The following is a 16,205-nucleotide window of genomic DNA, read 5'->3' as shown; positions in this document are numbered from 1 at the left end:
TCAGCGGTCGGGGAAACGTCAGCGTCTAGTGGCAGTTGGAGGAGGTACACTAGACACGGCGACGTTTGCCTCAAAGTTGTCCTTCAAGGGGACAATTACCATAGGCCCATCCACTCTTATGGTTGAGCTATGCGTTGATTCTGGGGCAGAGGGTAACTTTATGTCTTCCGCTTTTGCCCAGCGTCACGCAATACCCTTGGTGATGCTCGCCAAGCCAGTAACCGTTCGAGTGGTAAATGGGTCAACACTACCTTCACAGATTACCCACCAAACCATTCCTTTCACGCTTTCTGTGTCTCCATCACATCAGGAGATAATCTCCCTATTAGTCATTCCTGAGGGAATTGATGAGGTCCTGTTGGGGATACCATGGCTTCGCTACCATTCTCCTCATATTGAGTGGTCCTCTGGGAGAATTTTGGGATGGAGTAAATCCTGCGAGGGTAGATGTCAGAGGGAGTGCGTTCAGGTTGCTACTACACAGGTACCCGCAGATCTTTCCTCTCTCCCCAAGCACTATTGGCCCTATGCAGACGTGTTCTCCAAAAGAGCTGCGGAGACCCTTCCGCCTCACCGCCCCTATGACTGTCCTATTGACCTCTTGCCTGGTGCTGAGCCTCCCCGGGGTCGAGTCTATCCGTTATCTCTCCCGGAGACGGAGGCAATGTCTCAGTACATCCAAGAGAATTTGGCAAGAGGATTCATTAGGAAGTCAGTGTCAGCGGCAGGGGCTGGGTTCTTCTTCGTACAGAAGAAGACTGGAGACTTACGTCCATGCATAGACTACAGGGGTCTTAACGCCATCACCGTTAAGAACAAGTACCCATTACCCCTGATATCTGAGCTTTTTGATAGGCTACGGGGAGCAAGGGTATTTACAAAGTTAGATCTGCGGGGTGCTTACAACCTGATTCGCATCCGTGAGGGGGATGAATGGAAGACGGCTTTTAACACCAGGGATGGGCACTATGAATATCTGGTGATGCCCTTCGGGCTCTGTAATGCCCCAGCCGTTTTACAAGACTTTGTGAATGACATCTTCCGGGATATGCTCACCACCTCGGTCATAGTCTATCTGGATGATATTCTCATCTACTCTCCAGATATTGACTCCCATCGGAGAGATGTTCGCAAAGTCTTCGACCTCTTACGGGCAAACTCCCTCTATGCCAAGTTGGAGAAGTGTGTGTTTGAGCAGGAGTCCTTGCCTTTCCTTGGTTATATCATCTCTGCCCAGGGTTTGGCTATGGATCCTGCCAAGCTACAGGCTGTAATGGAGTGGCAGGAACCCCATTCTCTTAAAGCGGTGCAGCGCTTTATGGGGTTCATTAATTACTATCGCCAGTTCATTCCACACTTCTCAACTTTGGTAGCTCCCTTGGTTGCCCTCACCAAGAAGGGAGCAAATCCCAAGTTGTGGTCAGAGGAGGTCTCCAAAGCCTTTCTCTCGATCAAGTCACACTTCGCTAGCGCTCCCATCCTACATCGCCCCGATGTAGATAAACCATTTATCTTGGAGGTGGATGTCTCATCCGTTGGTGCTGGAGCAGTCCTTTTCCAAAAGGATGCTCAAGGTCAGAAGCATCCTTGCTTCTTCTCCAAGACCTTCACTCCAGCGGAGAGGAATTATTCCATCGGGGACAGGGAGTTGCTAGCCATGAAGTTGGCTTTTTCAGAGTGGAGGCACCTCTTGGAGGGAGCTCGCTTTCCCTTCCAAGTCTTCACTGACCACAAGAACTTTGTGTATATACAGACGGCTCAGCGGCTGAATTCTCGCCAGGCTAGATGGTCCCTGTTCTTCTCCCGGTTCCATTTTACTCTCCATTTTCTCTCCGGGGAGAAGAACGTTCGTGCCGACGCTCTCTCCCGCTCCATAGTGTCATCTGAGGAGGAGCCTCGGCTTATTGTCCCTTCTGAGAGTCTGAGAACTGTAGCTCCGGTTTCGCTAGAGTGTGCCCCTGGGCAAGACTTTCGTGCCAGCTAACTTGCGACCGGAGGTTCTCTCTTGGGCTCACTCCTCCAGAATGGGTGGGCATTTTGGGACCAAGAGGACATCTGAGCTTTTGGCGAGAACATACTGGTGGCCGCATATGGCCCGAGATGTCAGGGACTATATTCAGGCGTGCGTTTCTTGCGCCCAGAATCGGTCTCCTCGGCAACGGCCTGCTGGGTTGCTTTACCCTCTACCGGTGGCAGACAGGCCCTGGGAGATGGTCGGGATGGACTTTGTGGTGGGCTTACCCAAGTCGCGTGGCTGCTCCGTTATCTGGGTTGTCACCGACCATTTCTCTAAGATGGTGCATTTGGTGCCGCTTCCTCGGTTACCTTCTGCACGGGCCTTGGCGGTGTTGTTCATTAAGCACATTTTCCAATTACATGGTATGCCTGATAAGATTGTCAGCGATCGGGGTCCCCAGTTCGCGTCTTGGTTTTGGAGAGAGCTCTGCCGTTTACTCAGCATAGAGTTGAACCTCTCCTCTGCATACCATCCCGAGACGAATGGGTTGGTGGAGAGAACCAACCAGACTCTGGTGACATATTTGCGACATTTCGTCTCTGCTAGGCTGGATGACTGGGCATCTTTGCTACCTTGGGCGGAATTTGCCTTGAACAACGCCGTAGCCGATTCCACTGGTCAGACTCCTTTTCTCCTTAATTACGGCCAGCATCCGTGTGTCCCTGTGCCCATGCCCGTGTCATCCACCGATTCTAGGGTGGCAGACTGGGCGGTGGAGGCACGTGACATCTGGGACCACACACAGGATGCCATCCGGGCCTCCAAGGAGAGAATGAGGGTTTCGGCTGATACACACCGGCGCCCCGCTCTGATCTTTGCTCCTGGCGACTTAGTGTGGCTCTCCGCCCGTAACATCAGGCTGCGAGTTGAGTCCACTAAGTTTGCTCCTCGCTACATTGGCCCGTTTAAGGTTCTGGAACAGGTCAACCCTGTGGTCTACCGTTTGGCTATTCCTCCACGCCTTGGTATCACCGATACTTTTCACGTTTCCCTCTTAAAGCTCATTCATTTGTCCCGGTTTTTTGAGTCTTCTGCCGGGACATCGGGTTCATCCACGGATGAGTTTGAGGTGAATGCTATCATGGGGTGCAAGGTGGTACGTGGCAAGAAATTTTATCTGGTGGACTGGAAGGGTCACGGCCCAGAGGATAGAACCTGGGAGCCTGTGGAGCACATTCGGGCTCCGCTGCTTATTGCAGCTTTTGAGCGTAGCGAGGCTCAAGGAGAGGGGGGGGCCCTAAGAGGGGGAGGCCCTAGGAGGGGGGGGCCCTAAGAGGGGGGGGGGGGTAATGTTAGGAGTCGAGTTTCCTCTGCTGCACAGGGGGAATCTCGATCCGTGTCTGCTGCGGTCTCCCATTCTGCATCGGCCGAAGTGGGGTCTGCTCAGCGGAGACGTCGCTCCCAGCGTCTCGCTGAGGCTGATTCTGTGCATAGGGTTACTACTGCCTCTTCTGGCTCTCCTATTGTACCCTGCACTGATCTGCAGTGAGCAGGCTTCTCTGGGGCTAAGTCCCTATTTACACACACTGAGCATGCCCAGGGCAAGATCTCTCAGTGGAGGTCTAGGGTCACATGCTCAGGTACTGCAGCGACTCCCATTGGTCCTTCTCACGGAAGGTCCTGCAGGTACTAGGACTAGTTCTGCTTTGCACACTGAGCATGCCCAGGGCAGGATCTCTCAGTGGAGGTCTAGGGTCACGTGCTCAGGTGCTGCAGCAATTCCATTGGTCCTTCTTTCACAGGTCCTAGACGTGCTGCAGCTATTTAAGGCTCGCACGGCCATGCGCTAGTATTGTCTAAAGTTATGTGCTTTGCGCCAGTGTGGTCACATGTGAGTGTGTTCAGGGACCCGGCTGAAATAAGCCTCTAGAATGCTGGCTCCTCCGGCGAGGAGTTTTGTGTAATTGCGTGACCACTTACTGCTCTCTGTTTGGGCAGTTAGCCTGTGCCTCTGTGGAGTCTAACAGGGCACAGTGCTTTCCTTTCACGGCTACTCAGTGAATTAACTGAGTTAGTCTATACCGCCATATAGCTCCGCCGTTTGCTAGCAACAGGTACTCCTGCACGGTGGACCCCGGGCTGCGAACGCACCAATATCAATAAAACATCTCTATTTAATCGGTGCGTTCTGCTAGCCCTAACACAGGTCAGTGAGGGATCAGCGACCTGCCAATACAGATGAATATGTAATCAGAGCACCACATAAAGCCCCGCCCATAGACCCGCCCAGAGCACCACAAAGCCACGTCCACCCCAGAGCTACACAAAGCCCCACCCACAGCCCCGCCCCAGAGCAACACAAAGATCCGCTCACAGCCCACTCCAGAGCGCGAGAATCTCTAACTGAAAACTACAAATACAGATTACACAACAGTAAACCAGAGTTGCACTCATTTATGGTGGACCATTAGAGCTACTATGAATCCTGACCAGAAGGTTACAGAAAATAATATTGCTCCACATTTCAGGAGAGATTGTGCAGTAATCTAAATTTCTAAGGATCAAAAACAATGTAATTTATGAGGTGGAGTGAATCCATGAAACCAGGGCTGGAGCCAACACATCTCCTGCAGGCGGGAATAAATGTATATTACAGCCATCAGCCACGCACAGCTCAGAGATATATCATGGCACCGGTGTGATGGGTTTATGGAGATTATCACAATCCTCCTGGAAGTTAGTCGGTTTTAATACAAATGGAAAACTCAGGATAAAGGGAAACTCTGTTATTATACAGAAATTCACACTTGGCCTCACTGCACATTTAATGTTGTCGATCATAAAAGTGAAACAGCGTCTCCTAAACCCAGGGGTCGGTGGATCTACCAGGTTGTAAGTTCTATAGAAAAGGGCTTTCAATGACCAAGGTCATTTGAACAGTTTTGGGAGAAGGAGAATGTTGTGGTCTAAAGGCAAAATGGCAATCATGGTAATACGGCCGGACTACACCACCGATAAAGCAGCCACAGCCGGTGACTGAGAAGAATCTGTGAATTCTCTGCATTTATTGGTTACTACTCACCTGGGTAGCCATATGTGGGAATCTCTTCTTTACACCACTGATCCCCCCTCACATATGTCTCTGTAGTATTAATATGGGTCAGATCTTCACCCTGAAACAAATATTGTAAAAGTCACCGACAGATGGAGAAGTCACATCTATGATCAGCTCTAATCCTGCCATCTCCACCGTTCTCATTACACAAGTACAAAACATATAATACTGGTGGATAAAACAAGACTGAGCACAAGACCTTCACCGGCGTCTACACATCATAGAGGAGATCTCCTGACACCTTCTCTCCATCTACCTGATGATCCTGAGGAGCATTGGGATCTTCTTGGTTACAGTCCTGTGGAAGAAGAGGACGGGGACATCTCTCTGGTGTTGTCCTCTTACTGGATAGATCTGGAGGAAACACATACAGGGAGTGAATTCATTCTTTACATACAGATAATTATAGGCCGTGTGTATTTAGTCCTGTCTATTACCTGGAGATGTGAGGGGCTGGGGAACCTCCATTATGACATTCTTGTACAGATCTCCGTGTCCTTCTAAATACTCCCACTCCTCCATGGAGAAATAGACAGCGACATCCTGACACCTTATAGGAACCTGACACATACAATGATATGTCATCCCCCCGATTCCTTCATAGTGTTACTGTATAATGTCCCAGCATTCCCAGCAGTGTCACCTCTCCAGTCACCAGCTCAATCATCTTGTAGATGAGTTGTAGGATCTTCTGGTCATTGATGTCCTCATGGATCAGGGGGTGAGGTGGAGGCCCCGTGATTGGGCTCAGGGGTCTTCCCCATCCCTCAGACATAGGGTCCTGACAGCGATCACTAGAGATCTTCTTCACCACTGTGTAATCCTGGTAATGGAGAGACACATTAATAAATCTCACTACAGACATTTCCAGAGTCCTCACCTCTCCAGTTCTGTCCATCTGTTATTCCCATAGATAAGAATGATGTAATGTGACGTCATCAGAATCTCTCACCTCTCCAGTAAGCCGGAAGAGGATCTCTAGGGTGAGGTGTAATATCCTCTCCGCCATCTTGTCTCTGTCCATATCCATCTTTGATGGGTAAATCAGGAAAATGTTCTTTTGTAGAAGATCTTCACTGAGAGGATCCGATATTGTAGAGACCTGAATGAGAAGATGAGCCGATGCAAGATCATAAGAATCCTGTAATAATACAATTACTGGAGATAATAAGGGAAACATATGAGGAGATTTATTATTTTACAGTATTTAGTTTTCTTCTTTACATCTACTAATAAATCCTATATATTTAGGCCACAGACAACAAGCAGTTTCTTCCTCGGAGTCGGCAGCTGAATACGTTTCTCATAGACTCATCTTCCATAACGCTAATTCTCGTCTCATTTACCGACCCTGGAATCGGCATTAGCAATACTGCAGGAGATATTCATTACACGCGACATGAGAAATAACTACTTCATGATGAGGACGACATCTTCATCTTCTACTACGGCTCTAGAGACAGATTTGGCCAGAGTCGGTCACTGACTCCATCACCACCGGCCTCTATATGAAGGTTTCCTGTTTTCCCCGCACTGTAATCTTCTACCTATAGCGACATTACTAATATATGGGGGCACATAGGTGATATTACTAATATATGGGAGCACATAGGGGACAGTACCAATATATGGGGGCACATAGGGGACATTAAAAATAATAATTTTTATTTATATAGCGCCAACATATTCCGCAGCACTTAATTAAGCGGGGACATGTACAAACAATAAATTCGGTACGAGTTAAGACAATTTAAACAGTGACATTAGGGGTGAGGTCCCTGCTCGCAAGCTTACAATCTACAAGGAAACGGGGGGACACAATAGGTAAAAAGTGCTTGTTATTTCAGGTCTGTCAATTATAATAAACTAGATTGTGGCCCGATTCTAACGCATCGGGTATTCTAGAATATGCATGTGCCCGTAGTATATGGACAATGATGATTCCAGAATTCGCGGCAGATTGTCGCTGAATGGTCGAGGCAACCTTTATGACATCGTCGCCATGGCAACCATTATGACATCTACGTCGATACTGTGCCCGTCGCTGAATCAGAAACGTGGGATTTCTACGTCCTTTATGACATCATTATGACATCGTCGCTGATTGGTCGAGGCCAGAGACGCGGGATTTCCAGGACAGACAGACGGAAAAACCCTTAGACAATTTATATATATATATATATATATAAAACTAGATTGTGGCCCGATTCTAACGCATCGGGTATTCTAGAATATGCATGTCCCCGTAGTATATGGACAATGATGATTCCAGAATTCGCGGCAGACTGTGCCCGTCGCTGATTGGTCGAGGCAACCTTTATGACATCGTCACCATGGCAACCATTATGACATCTACGTCGATACTGTGCCCGTCGCTGAATCAGAAACGTGGGATTTCTACGTCCTTTATGACATCGTCGCTGTGCCCGTCACTGATTGGTCGAGGCCTGGCGGCCTCGACCAGAGACGCGGGATTTCCAGGACAGACAGACGGAAAAACCCTTAGACAATTTATATATATATACTAGATTGTGGCCCGATTCTAACGCATCGGGTATTCTAGAATATGCATGTCCCCGTAGTATATGGACAATCATCATTGCAACCTTTATGACATCATCATCGCCATGGCAACCATTATGACATCTACGTCGATACTGTGCCCGTCGCTGATTGGTTGAGGCCTGGCGGGATGTCCTACGTCCTTTATGACATCATCGTCGCTGTGCCCGTCGCTGATTGGTCGAGGCCTGGCGGCCTCGACCAATCAGAGACGCGGGATTTCCAGGACAGACAGACAGACGGAAAAACCCTTAGGCAATTATATATATAGATGGTTGTTATGGCGATGATTATGTCATAATAGTTCCATTGTGATGTTGATGTCATAATGGTAGCCATGGGGATGATGATGTCATAATAGGTTGCAATGGTGATGATGATGATGTCATAATGGTTGCCATGGCGATGATGATATCATAGTGGTTGCCATGATGACGATTATGTCATAATGGTTGCCATGGGGATGATGATGTCATAATAGGTTGCAATGGTGATGATGTCATAACGGTTGCCATGGTGATGGTGTCATAATAGGTTGCCATGGAGATGATGATGTCATAATAGTTGGATGTGATAATGATGTCATAATGGTTGCCATGGTGATGACGATGTCATTATGATTGCAATTGTGATGATGTCATAATGGTTGCCATGGCGATGATGATGTCATAATGGTTGCCATGGTGATGATGTCATAAAGCTTGCCATTGTGGTGCTGATGTCATAATGGTTGCCATGGTGATGATGATGTCATATCGGTTGCCATGGTGATGATGTCATAATGGATGCCATGATTCTAGAATATGCATGTCCCCGTAGTATATGGACAATGATGATTCCAGAATTCGCAGCAGATTGTGCCCGTCGCTGATTGGTCGAGGCAACCTTTATGACATCATCGTCGCCATGGCAACCATTATGACATCTACGTCGATACTGTGCCCGTCGCTGAATCAGAAACGTGGGATTTCTACGTCCTTTATGACGTCCTGATTGGCGACCTCGACCAATCAGAGACGCGGGATTTCCAGGACAGACAGACAGACGGAAAAACCCTTAGGCAATTATATATATAGATGGTTGTTATGGCGATGATTATGTCATAATAGTTCCATTGTGATGTTGATGTCATAATGGTAGCCATGGGGATGATGATGTCATAATAGGTTGCAATGGTGATGATGATGATGTCATAATGGTTGCCATGGCGATGATGATATCATAGTGGTTGCCATGATGACGATTATGTCATAATGGTTGTTATGGCGATGATTATGTCATAATGGTTGCCATGGGGATGATGATGTCATAATAGGTTGCAATGGTGATGATGTCATAACGGTTGCCATGGTGATGGTGTCATAATAGGTTGCCATGGAGATGATGATGTCATAATAGTTGGATGTGATAATGTCATAATGGTTGCCATGGTGATGACGATGTCATTATGATTGCAATTGTGATGATGTCATAATGGTTGCCATGGCGATGATGATGTCATAATGGTTGCCATGGTGATGATGTCATAAAGCTTGCCATTGTGGTGCTGATGTCATAATGGTTGCCATGGTGATGATGATGTCATATCGGTTGCCATGGTGATGATGTCATAATGGATGCCATGATTCTAGAATATGCATGTCCCCGTAGTATATGGACAATGATGATTCCAGAATTCGCAGCAGATTGTGCCCGTCGCTGATTGGTCGAGGCAACCTTTATGACATCATCGTCGCCATGGCAACCATTATGACATCTACGTCGATACTGTGCCCGTCGCTGAATCAGAAACGTGGGATTTCTACGTCCTTTATGACGTCCTGATTGGCGACCTCGACCAATCAGAGACGCGGGATTTCCAGGACAGACAGACAGACGGAAAAACCCTTAGGCAATTATATATATAGATGGTTGTTATGGCGATGATTATGTCATAATAGTTCCATTGTGATGTTGATGTCATAATGGTAGCCATGGGGATGATGATGTCATAATAGGTTGCAATGGTGATGATGATGATGTCATAATGGTTGCCATGGCGATGATGATATCATAGTGGTTGCCATGATGACGATTATGTCATAATGGTTGTTATGGCGATGATTATGTCATAATGGTTGCCATGGGGATGATGATGTCATAATAGGTTGCAATGGTGATGATGTCATAACGGTTGCCATGGTGATGGTGTCATAATAGGTTGCCATGGAGATGATGATGTCATAATAGTTGGATGTGATAATGATGTCATAATGGTTGCCATGGTGATGACGATGTCATTATGATTGCAATTGTGATGATGTCATAATGGTTGCCATGGCGATGATGATGTCATAATGGTTGCCATGGTGATGATGTCATAAAGCTTGCCATTGTGGTGCTGATGTCATAATGGTTGCCATGGTGATGATGATGTCATATCGGTTGCCATGGTGATGATGTCATAATGGATGCCATGATTCTAGAATATGCATGTCCCCGTAGTATATGGACAATGATGATTCCAGAATTCGCAGCAGATTGTGCCCGTCGCTGATTGGTCGAGGCAACCTTTATGACATCATCGTCGCCATGGCAACCATTATGACATCTACGTCGATACTGTGCCCGTCGCTGAATCAGAAACGTGGGATTTCTACGTCCTTTATGACGTCCTGATTGGCGACCTCGACCAATCAGAGACGCGGGATTTCCAGGACAGACAGACAGACGGAAAAACCCTTAGGCAATTATATATAGAGATGGTTGCAATGGTGACGGTTATGTCATAAAGGTTGCCATGGTGATGATGTCATAATGGTTGCCATGGTGATGATGATGTCATAATGGTTGTCATGGCAATGATGATGTTATAATGGTTGCCAAGGCGATGATGATGTTATAATAGGTTGCAATGGTGACGGGTATGTCAGAATGGTTGTCATGTCAATGATGATATCATCATGGTTGCCATTATGATAATGTCGTAATGGTTGCCATGGCGATGATGTCATAACGGTTGCCATGGTGATGATTATGTCATAGTGGTTGCCATGGTGATGATAATGTCATAATGGTTGCCATAGGGATGATGATGTCATAATGATTGCGATGGAGATGATGTCATAATGGTTGCCATGGCGATGATGTTATAATGGTTGCCATGGTGATGATGATGTCATAAAGTTTGCCATGGTGATGATGATGGCATAATGGTTGCCATGGTCATAATGCTGTCATAATGGTTGCCATAGTGATCATGATGTCATAATGGTTGCGATGGCGATGATGTCATCATGTTTGCCATGGCGATGATGTCATAATGGTTCCCATTGTGACGAAAATGTCATAATGGTTACCATGGCGATGATGATGTCATAATGGTTGCCATGGCGATGATGATGTCATATTGGTTGCCATGGTGATGATGTCATAATGGTTGCCATGGAGATGATGATGTCATAATAGTTGGATGTGATAATGTCATAATGGTTGCCATGGTGATGATGATGGCATAATGGTTGCCATGGTGATAATGATGTCATAATGGTTGCGATGGCGATGATGTCATAATGGTTGCCATGGCAATGATGTCATTATGGTTGCAATTGTGATGATGTCATAATGGTTGCCATGGTGACGATGGCCTCGACCAATCAGAGAGCCGGGATTTCCAGGACATACAGACAGACGGAAAAACCCTTAGACAATTATATATATAGATGGTTGCAATGGTGACGGGTATGTCAGAATGGTTGTCATGTCAATGATGATATCATCATGGTTGCCATTATGATAATGTCGTAATGGTTGCCATGGCGATGATGTTATAATGGTTGCCATGGTGATGATGATGTCATAATGGTTGCAATGGTGATGATGATGTCATTATGATTGCAATTGTGATGTTATAATGGTTGCCATGGTGATGATGATGTCATAAAGGTTGCCATGGTGATGATGATGGCATAATGGTTGCCATGGTGATAAAGATGTCATAATGGTTGCGATGGTGTCATAATGGTTGCCATGGCGATGATGCCATTATGGTTGCAATTGTGATGATGTCATAATGGTTGCCATGGCGATGATGATGTCATAAAGGTTGCCATGGTGATGGTGATGTCATAATGGTTGCCATGGTGATGATGATGTTATAATGGTTGCCATGGTGATGATGATGTCATAATGGTTGCCATGGTGATGATGTCATATTGGTTGCCATGGTGATGATGTCATAATGGTTGCCATGGCGATGGTGTCATAATAGGTTGCCATGGCGACGATGTCATAATGGTTGCATTTGATGATTGTGTCATAATGGTTGCCATGGCGATGATGATGTCATAATGGTTGTCATGGTGATGATGATCTCACAATGGTTGCCATGGTGCTGATGATGTCATAACGGTTGCCATGGTGATGATGATGTCATAATGGTTGCCATGGTGACGATGGCCTCGACCAATCAGAGACGCGGGATTTCCAGGACAGACAGACAGACAGACGGAAAAAACCTTAGGCAATTATATATATAGATGGTTGTTATGGCGATGATTATGTCATAATGGTTCCATTGTGTTGTTGATGTCATAATGGTAGCCATGGGGATGATGATGTCATAATGGTTGCCATGGTGATGGTGTCATAATAGGTTGCCATGGAGATGATGATGTCATAATAGTTGGATGTGATAATGATGTCATAATGGTTGCCATGGTGATGATGATGTCATTATGATTGCAATTGTGATGATGTTATAATGGTTGCCATGGTGATGATGATGTCATAAAGGTTGCCATGGTGATGATGATGGCATAATGGTTGCCATGGTGATGATGATGGCATAATGGTTGCCATGGTGATAATGTCATAATGGTTGCCATGGCGATGATGTCATTATGGTTGCAATTGTGATGATGTCATAATGGTTGCCATGGCGATGATGTCATAATGGTTGCCATAGTGATGATGATGTCATAAAGGTTGCCATGGTAATGATGATGTCATAATGGTTGCCATGGTGATGATGTCATAATGGTTGCCATGGTGATGATGATGTCATATTGGTTGCCATGGTGATGATGTCATAATAGGTTGCCATGGCGACGATGTCATAATGGTTGCATTTGATGATTGTGTCATAATGGTTGCCATGGCGATGATGATGTCATAATGATTGTCATGGTGATGATGATCTCACAATGGTTGCCATGGTGCTGATGATGTCATAATGGTTGCCATGGCGATGATGATGTCATAACGGTTGCCATGGTGATGATGATGTCATAATGGTTGCCATGGTGACGATGGCCTCGACCAATCAGAGACGCGGGATTTCCAGGACAGACAGACAGACGGAAAAACCCTTAGACAATTATATATATAGATGGTTGCAATGGTGACGGGTATGTCAGAATATATATATATATATATATATATAACTAGATTGTGGCCCGATTCTAACGCATCGGGTATTCTAGAATATGCACGTCCCCGTAGTATATGGACAATGATGAATCCAGAATTCGCGGCAGACTGTGCCCGTCGCTGATTGGTCGAGGCAACCTTTATGACATAGTCACCATGGCAACCATTATGACATCTACATCGATACTGTGCCAGTCGCTGAATCAGAAATGTGGGATGTCTACGTCCTTTATGACATCGTCGCTGTGCCCGTCGCTGATTGGTCGAGGCCTGGCAGCCTCGACCAATCAGAGGCGCGGGATTTCTACGTCGATACTGTGCCCGTGTCCGATTGATTGGTCGAGGCCGCCAGGCCTCGACCAGAGACGTGGGATTTCCAGGACAGACAGACGGAAAAACCCTTAGACAATTATATATATACTAGATTGTGGCCCGATTCTAACGCATCGGGTATTCTAGAATATGCATGTCCCCGTAGTATATGGACAATGATGATTCCAGAATTCGCGGCACACTGTGCCCGTCGCTGATTGGTCGAGGCAACCTTTATAACATCATCGTCGCCATGGCAACCATTATGACATCTACGTCGATACTGTGCCCGTCGCTGAATCAGACGCGGGATGTCTACGTCCTTTTTGACATCATCGTCGATGTGCCCGTTGCTGATTGGTCGAGGCCGCTAGGCCTCGACCAATCAGAGACGCGGGATTTCTACGTCGATGCTGTGCCGGTCTCTCATTGGTCGAGGCCTGGCGGCCTCGACCAATCAGAGAGCCGGGATTTCCAGGACAGACAGACAGACAGACGGAAAAACCCTTAGACAATTATATATATATAGATATATATAGACTAGATTGTGGCCTGATTCTAACGCATCGGGTATCCTAGAATATGCATGTCCCCGTAGTATGTGGACAATGATGATTCCAGAATTCGCGGCAGATTGTGCCCGTCGCTGATTGGTCGAGGCAACCTTTATGACATAATCGTCGCCATGGCAACCATTATGACATCTACGTCGATACTGTGCCCGTCGCTGAATCACAAACATGGGATTTCTACGTCCTTTATGACATCATCGTCGCTGTGCCCGTCTGATTGGTCGAGGCCTGGCGGCATCGACCAATCAGAGACGCGGGATTTCCAGGACAGAGACGGAAAAACCCTTAGACGATTATATATACAGATAGGGATTTTCATACAAAGCTGCATGATCCGGTCATCAGCCTGTGTGTTTAAGTGCAATAGTCAAGTATCAAGTGCAGTTATTGTGTGTATGGAGGGTGTGGAGACAGATGAATAGTAGGGGGCAGATTCAGAATAATATTTGGAAGGAGGGAACAGGACAAAGTTAGTTTACTGAGTAGTTGATGTGGAAGGCTTGTTTGAAGAGATGGGTTTTCAAAGCACGCTTGAATAGGTCGGGGCTAGGTATCAGTCTGATCGTCTTGGGAAGTGCATGCCAGAGAGCTGGTGCAGCACGAGAGAAGTCTTGGAGACGGAGGTGTGAGGTTCGGATTACAGGGGATGTTAGTCTTAGGTCATTTGTAGAACGGAGGGCACGTGTAGGGCGATAGACAGAGATGATAGAGGAGATATAAGGTGGTGCAGAACTGCGGAGAGCTTTGTGGGTGATTGAGATGAGTTTATACTGGACCCTGTAGTGAATGGGTAGCCAGTGTAATGACTGGCACAAGGTGGAGGCATCGGTGAAGCGGCTGGACAGAAATATGACTCTGGCTGCAGCATTCAAGATGGATTGGAGAGGAAAAAGTTTGGTAAGAGGGTGACCGATCAGAAGAGAGTTGCAGTAGTCCAGACGGGAATGAATAAGACCGACAGTAAGAGTCTTAGCAGTTTCAACGGTGAGAAAAGGTCAGGTTCTGGAGATGTTTTTAAGATGCAGGTAACAAGAGCGAGTGAGTGATCCGATATAGGGAGTAAAGGAAAGTTCGGTGTCGAATATGACCCCAAGACAGCGGGCATGCTGCTTGGGAGTTATGGTTGAACCCTCCAGGGTAATTTCGATGTTGGGTAGAGTGAGGTTAGTAGAAGGGAGAAACACAACAAGTTCAGTTTTGGAGAGATTTAGTTTCAGGTAGAGGGAGGACATGATGTTAGAGACAGCAGACAGATAATCCTTGGTATTTTGAATTAGGGTAGGGGTGATGTCCGGGGAAGAAGTGTATAATTGGGTGTCATCAGCATAGAGATGATACTGGAACCCAAATCTGCTGATTATTTTTCCAATAGGGGCCGTGTAAAGAGAGAAGAGGAGGGGGCCTAGTACTGAGCCTTGCGGAACCACGATGGTGAGGGGACAAGGAGAGGAAGAGGAGCCAGCAAAAGATACAGAGAATGAGCGGTCAGAGAGATAGGAGGAGAACCAGGAGAGGGCTGTGTCCTTGAGGCCTATAGAGCAGAGCATAGTGAGAAGGAGCTGGTGATCCACATTATCAAATGCGGCAGATAGATCCAGGAGAATCAGCAGAGAGCAATGACCTTTGGATTTAGCTGTTATTAGATCATTAAAGACTTTAGTGAGGGCAGTTTCAGTGGAGTGTAAAGAGCAGAAACCAGATTGTAAGGGGTCAAGAAGAGAGTTATCCGAGAGATAGTGGATAAGACGGGAGTGGACCAAGTGTTCCAGGAGTTTAGAGATGAAGGAAAGGTTAGAGACAGGTCTGTAGTTAGCAGTGCAGTTCTGGTCCAGGGATAGCTTTTTAAGTAAAGGGGTTATGATGGCATGTTTAACCCCTTAGTGACAGAGCCAATTTGGTACTTAATGACCAGGCCAATTTTTGCAATTCTGACCACTGTCACTTTATGAGGTTATAACTCTGGAACGCTTCAACGGATCCCGCTGATTCTGAGATTGTTTTTTCGTGACATATTGTACTTCATGTTAGTGGTAACATTTCTTCGATATTACTTGCGATTATTAATGAAAAAAACGGAAATATGGCGAAAATTTTTAAAATTTTGCAATTTTCAAACTTTGTATTTTTATGCCCTTAAATCAGAGAGATATGTCATAAAAAATAGTTAATAAATAACATTTCCCACATGTCTACTTTACATCAGCACAATTTTGGAAACAAAATTTTTTTTTTGTTAGGGAGTTATAAGGGTTAAAAGTTGACCAGCAATTTCTCATTT

The 16,205-nt window shown here is 46.2% G+C and overlaps 1 protein-coding gene across 3 annotated transcripts in view; it reads right to left on the bottom strand.

Annotated features, from left to right (window-relative positions):
* Nucleotides 1-16,205, bottom strand: part of LOC138662896 (oocyte zinc finger protein XlCOF22-like) — a 94,174-nt gene that overhangs the window by 25,861 nt on the left and 52,108 nt on the right. For all 3 annotated transcript variants that reach the window (XM_069748890.1, XM_069748893.1, XM_069748891.1), the window contains 5 exons: nucleotides 6,025-6,174; nucleotides 5,716-5,895; nucleotides 5,510-5,633; nucleotides 5,329-5,426; nucleotides 5,040-5,130 (listed from right to left, as the gene is read on the bottom strand). In XM_069748890.1, the coding sequence (XP_069604991.1) occupies nucleotides 5,040-5,130; nucleotides 5,329-5,426; nucleotides 5,510-5,633; nucleotides 5,716-5,895; nucleotides 6,025-6,102 (571 nt within the window). In that variant the 5' untranslated portion in view covers nucleotides 6,103-6,174. The remainder of the gene's footprint in view (nucleotides 1-5,039; nucleotides 5,131-5,328; nucleotides 5,427-5,509; nucleotides 5,634-5,715; nucleotides 5,896-6,024; nucleotides 6,175-16,205) is intronic.

Source organism: Ranitomeya imitator, chromosome 2 (genome assembly GCF_032444005.1).
Source record: "Ranitomeya imitator isolate aRanImi1 chromosome 2, aRanImi1.pri, whole genome shotgun sequence".
NCBI classification, from domain to species: Eukaryota; Metazoa; Chordata; class Amphibia; order Anura; family Dendrobatidae; genus Ranitomeya; species Ranitomeya imitator.
The sequence above is the reverse complement of the archived record's forward strand: the minus strand, read 5'-3'. Positions and strand labels throughout refer to the sequence as shown.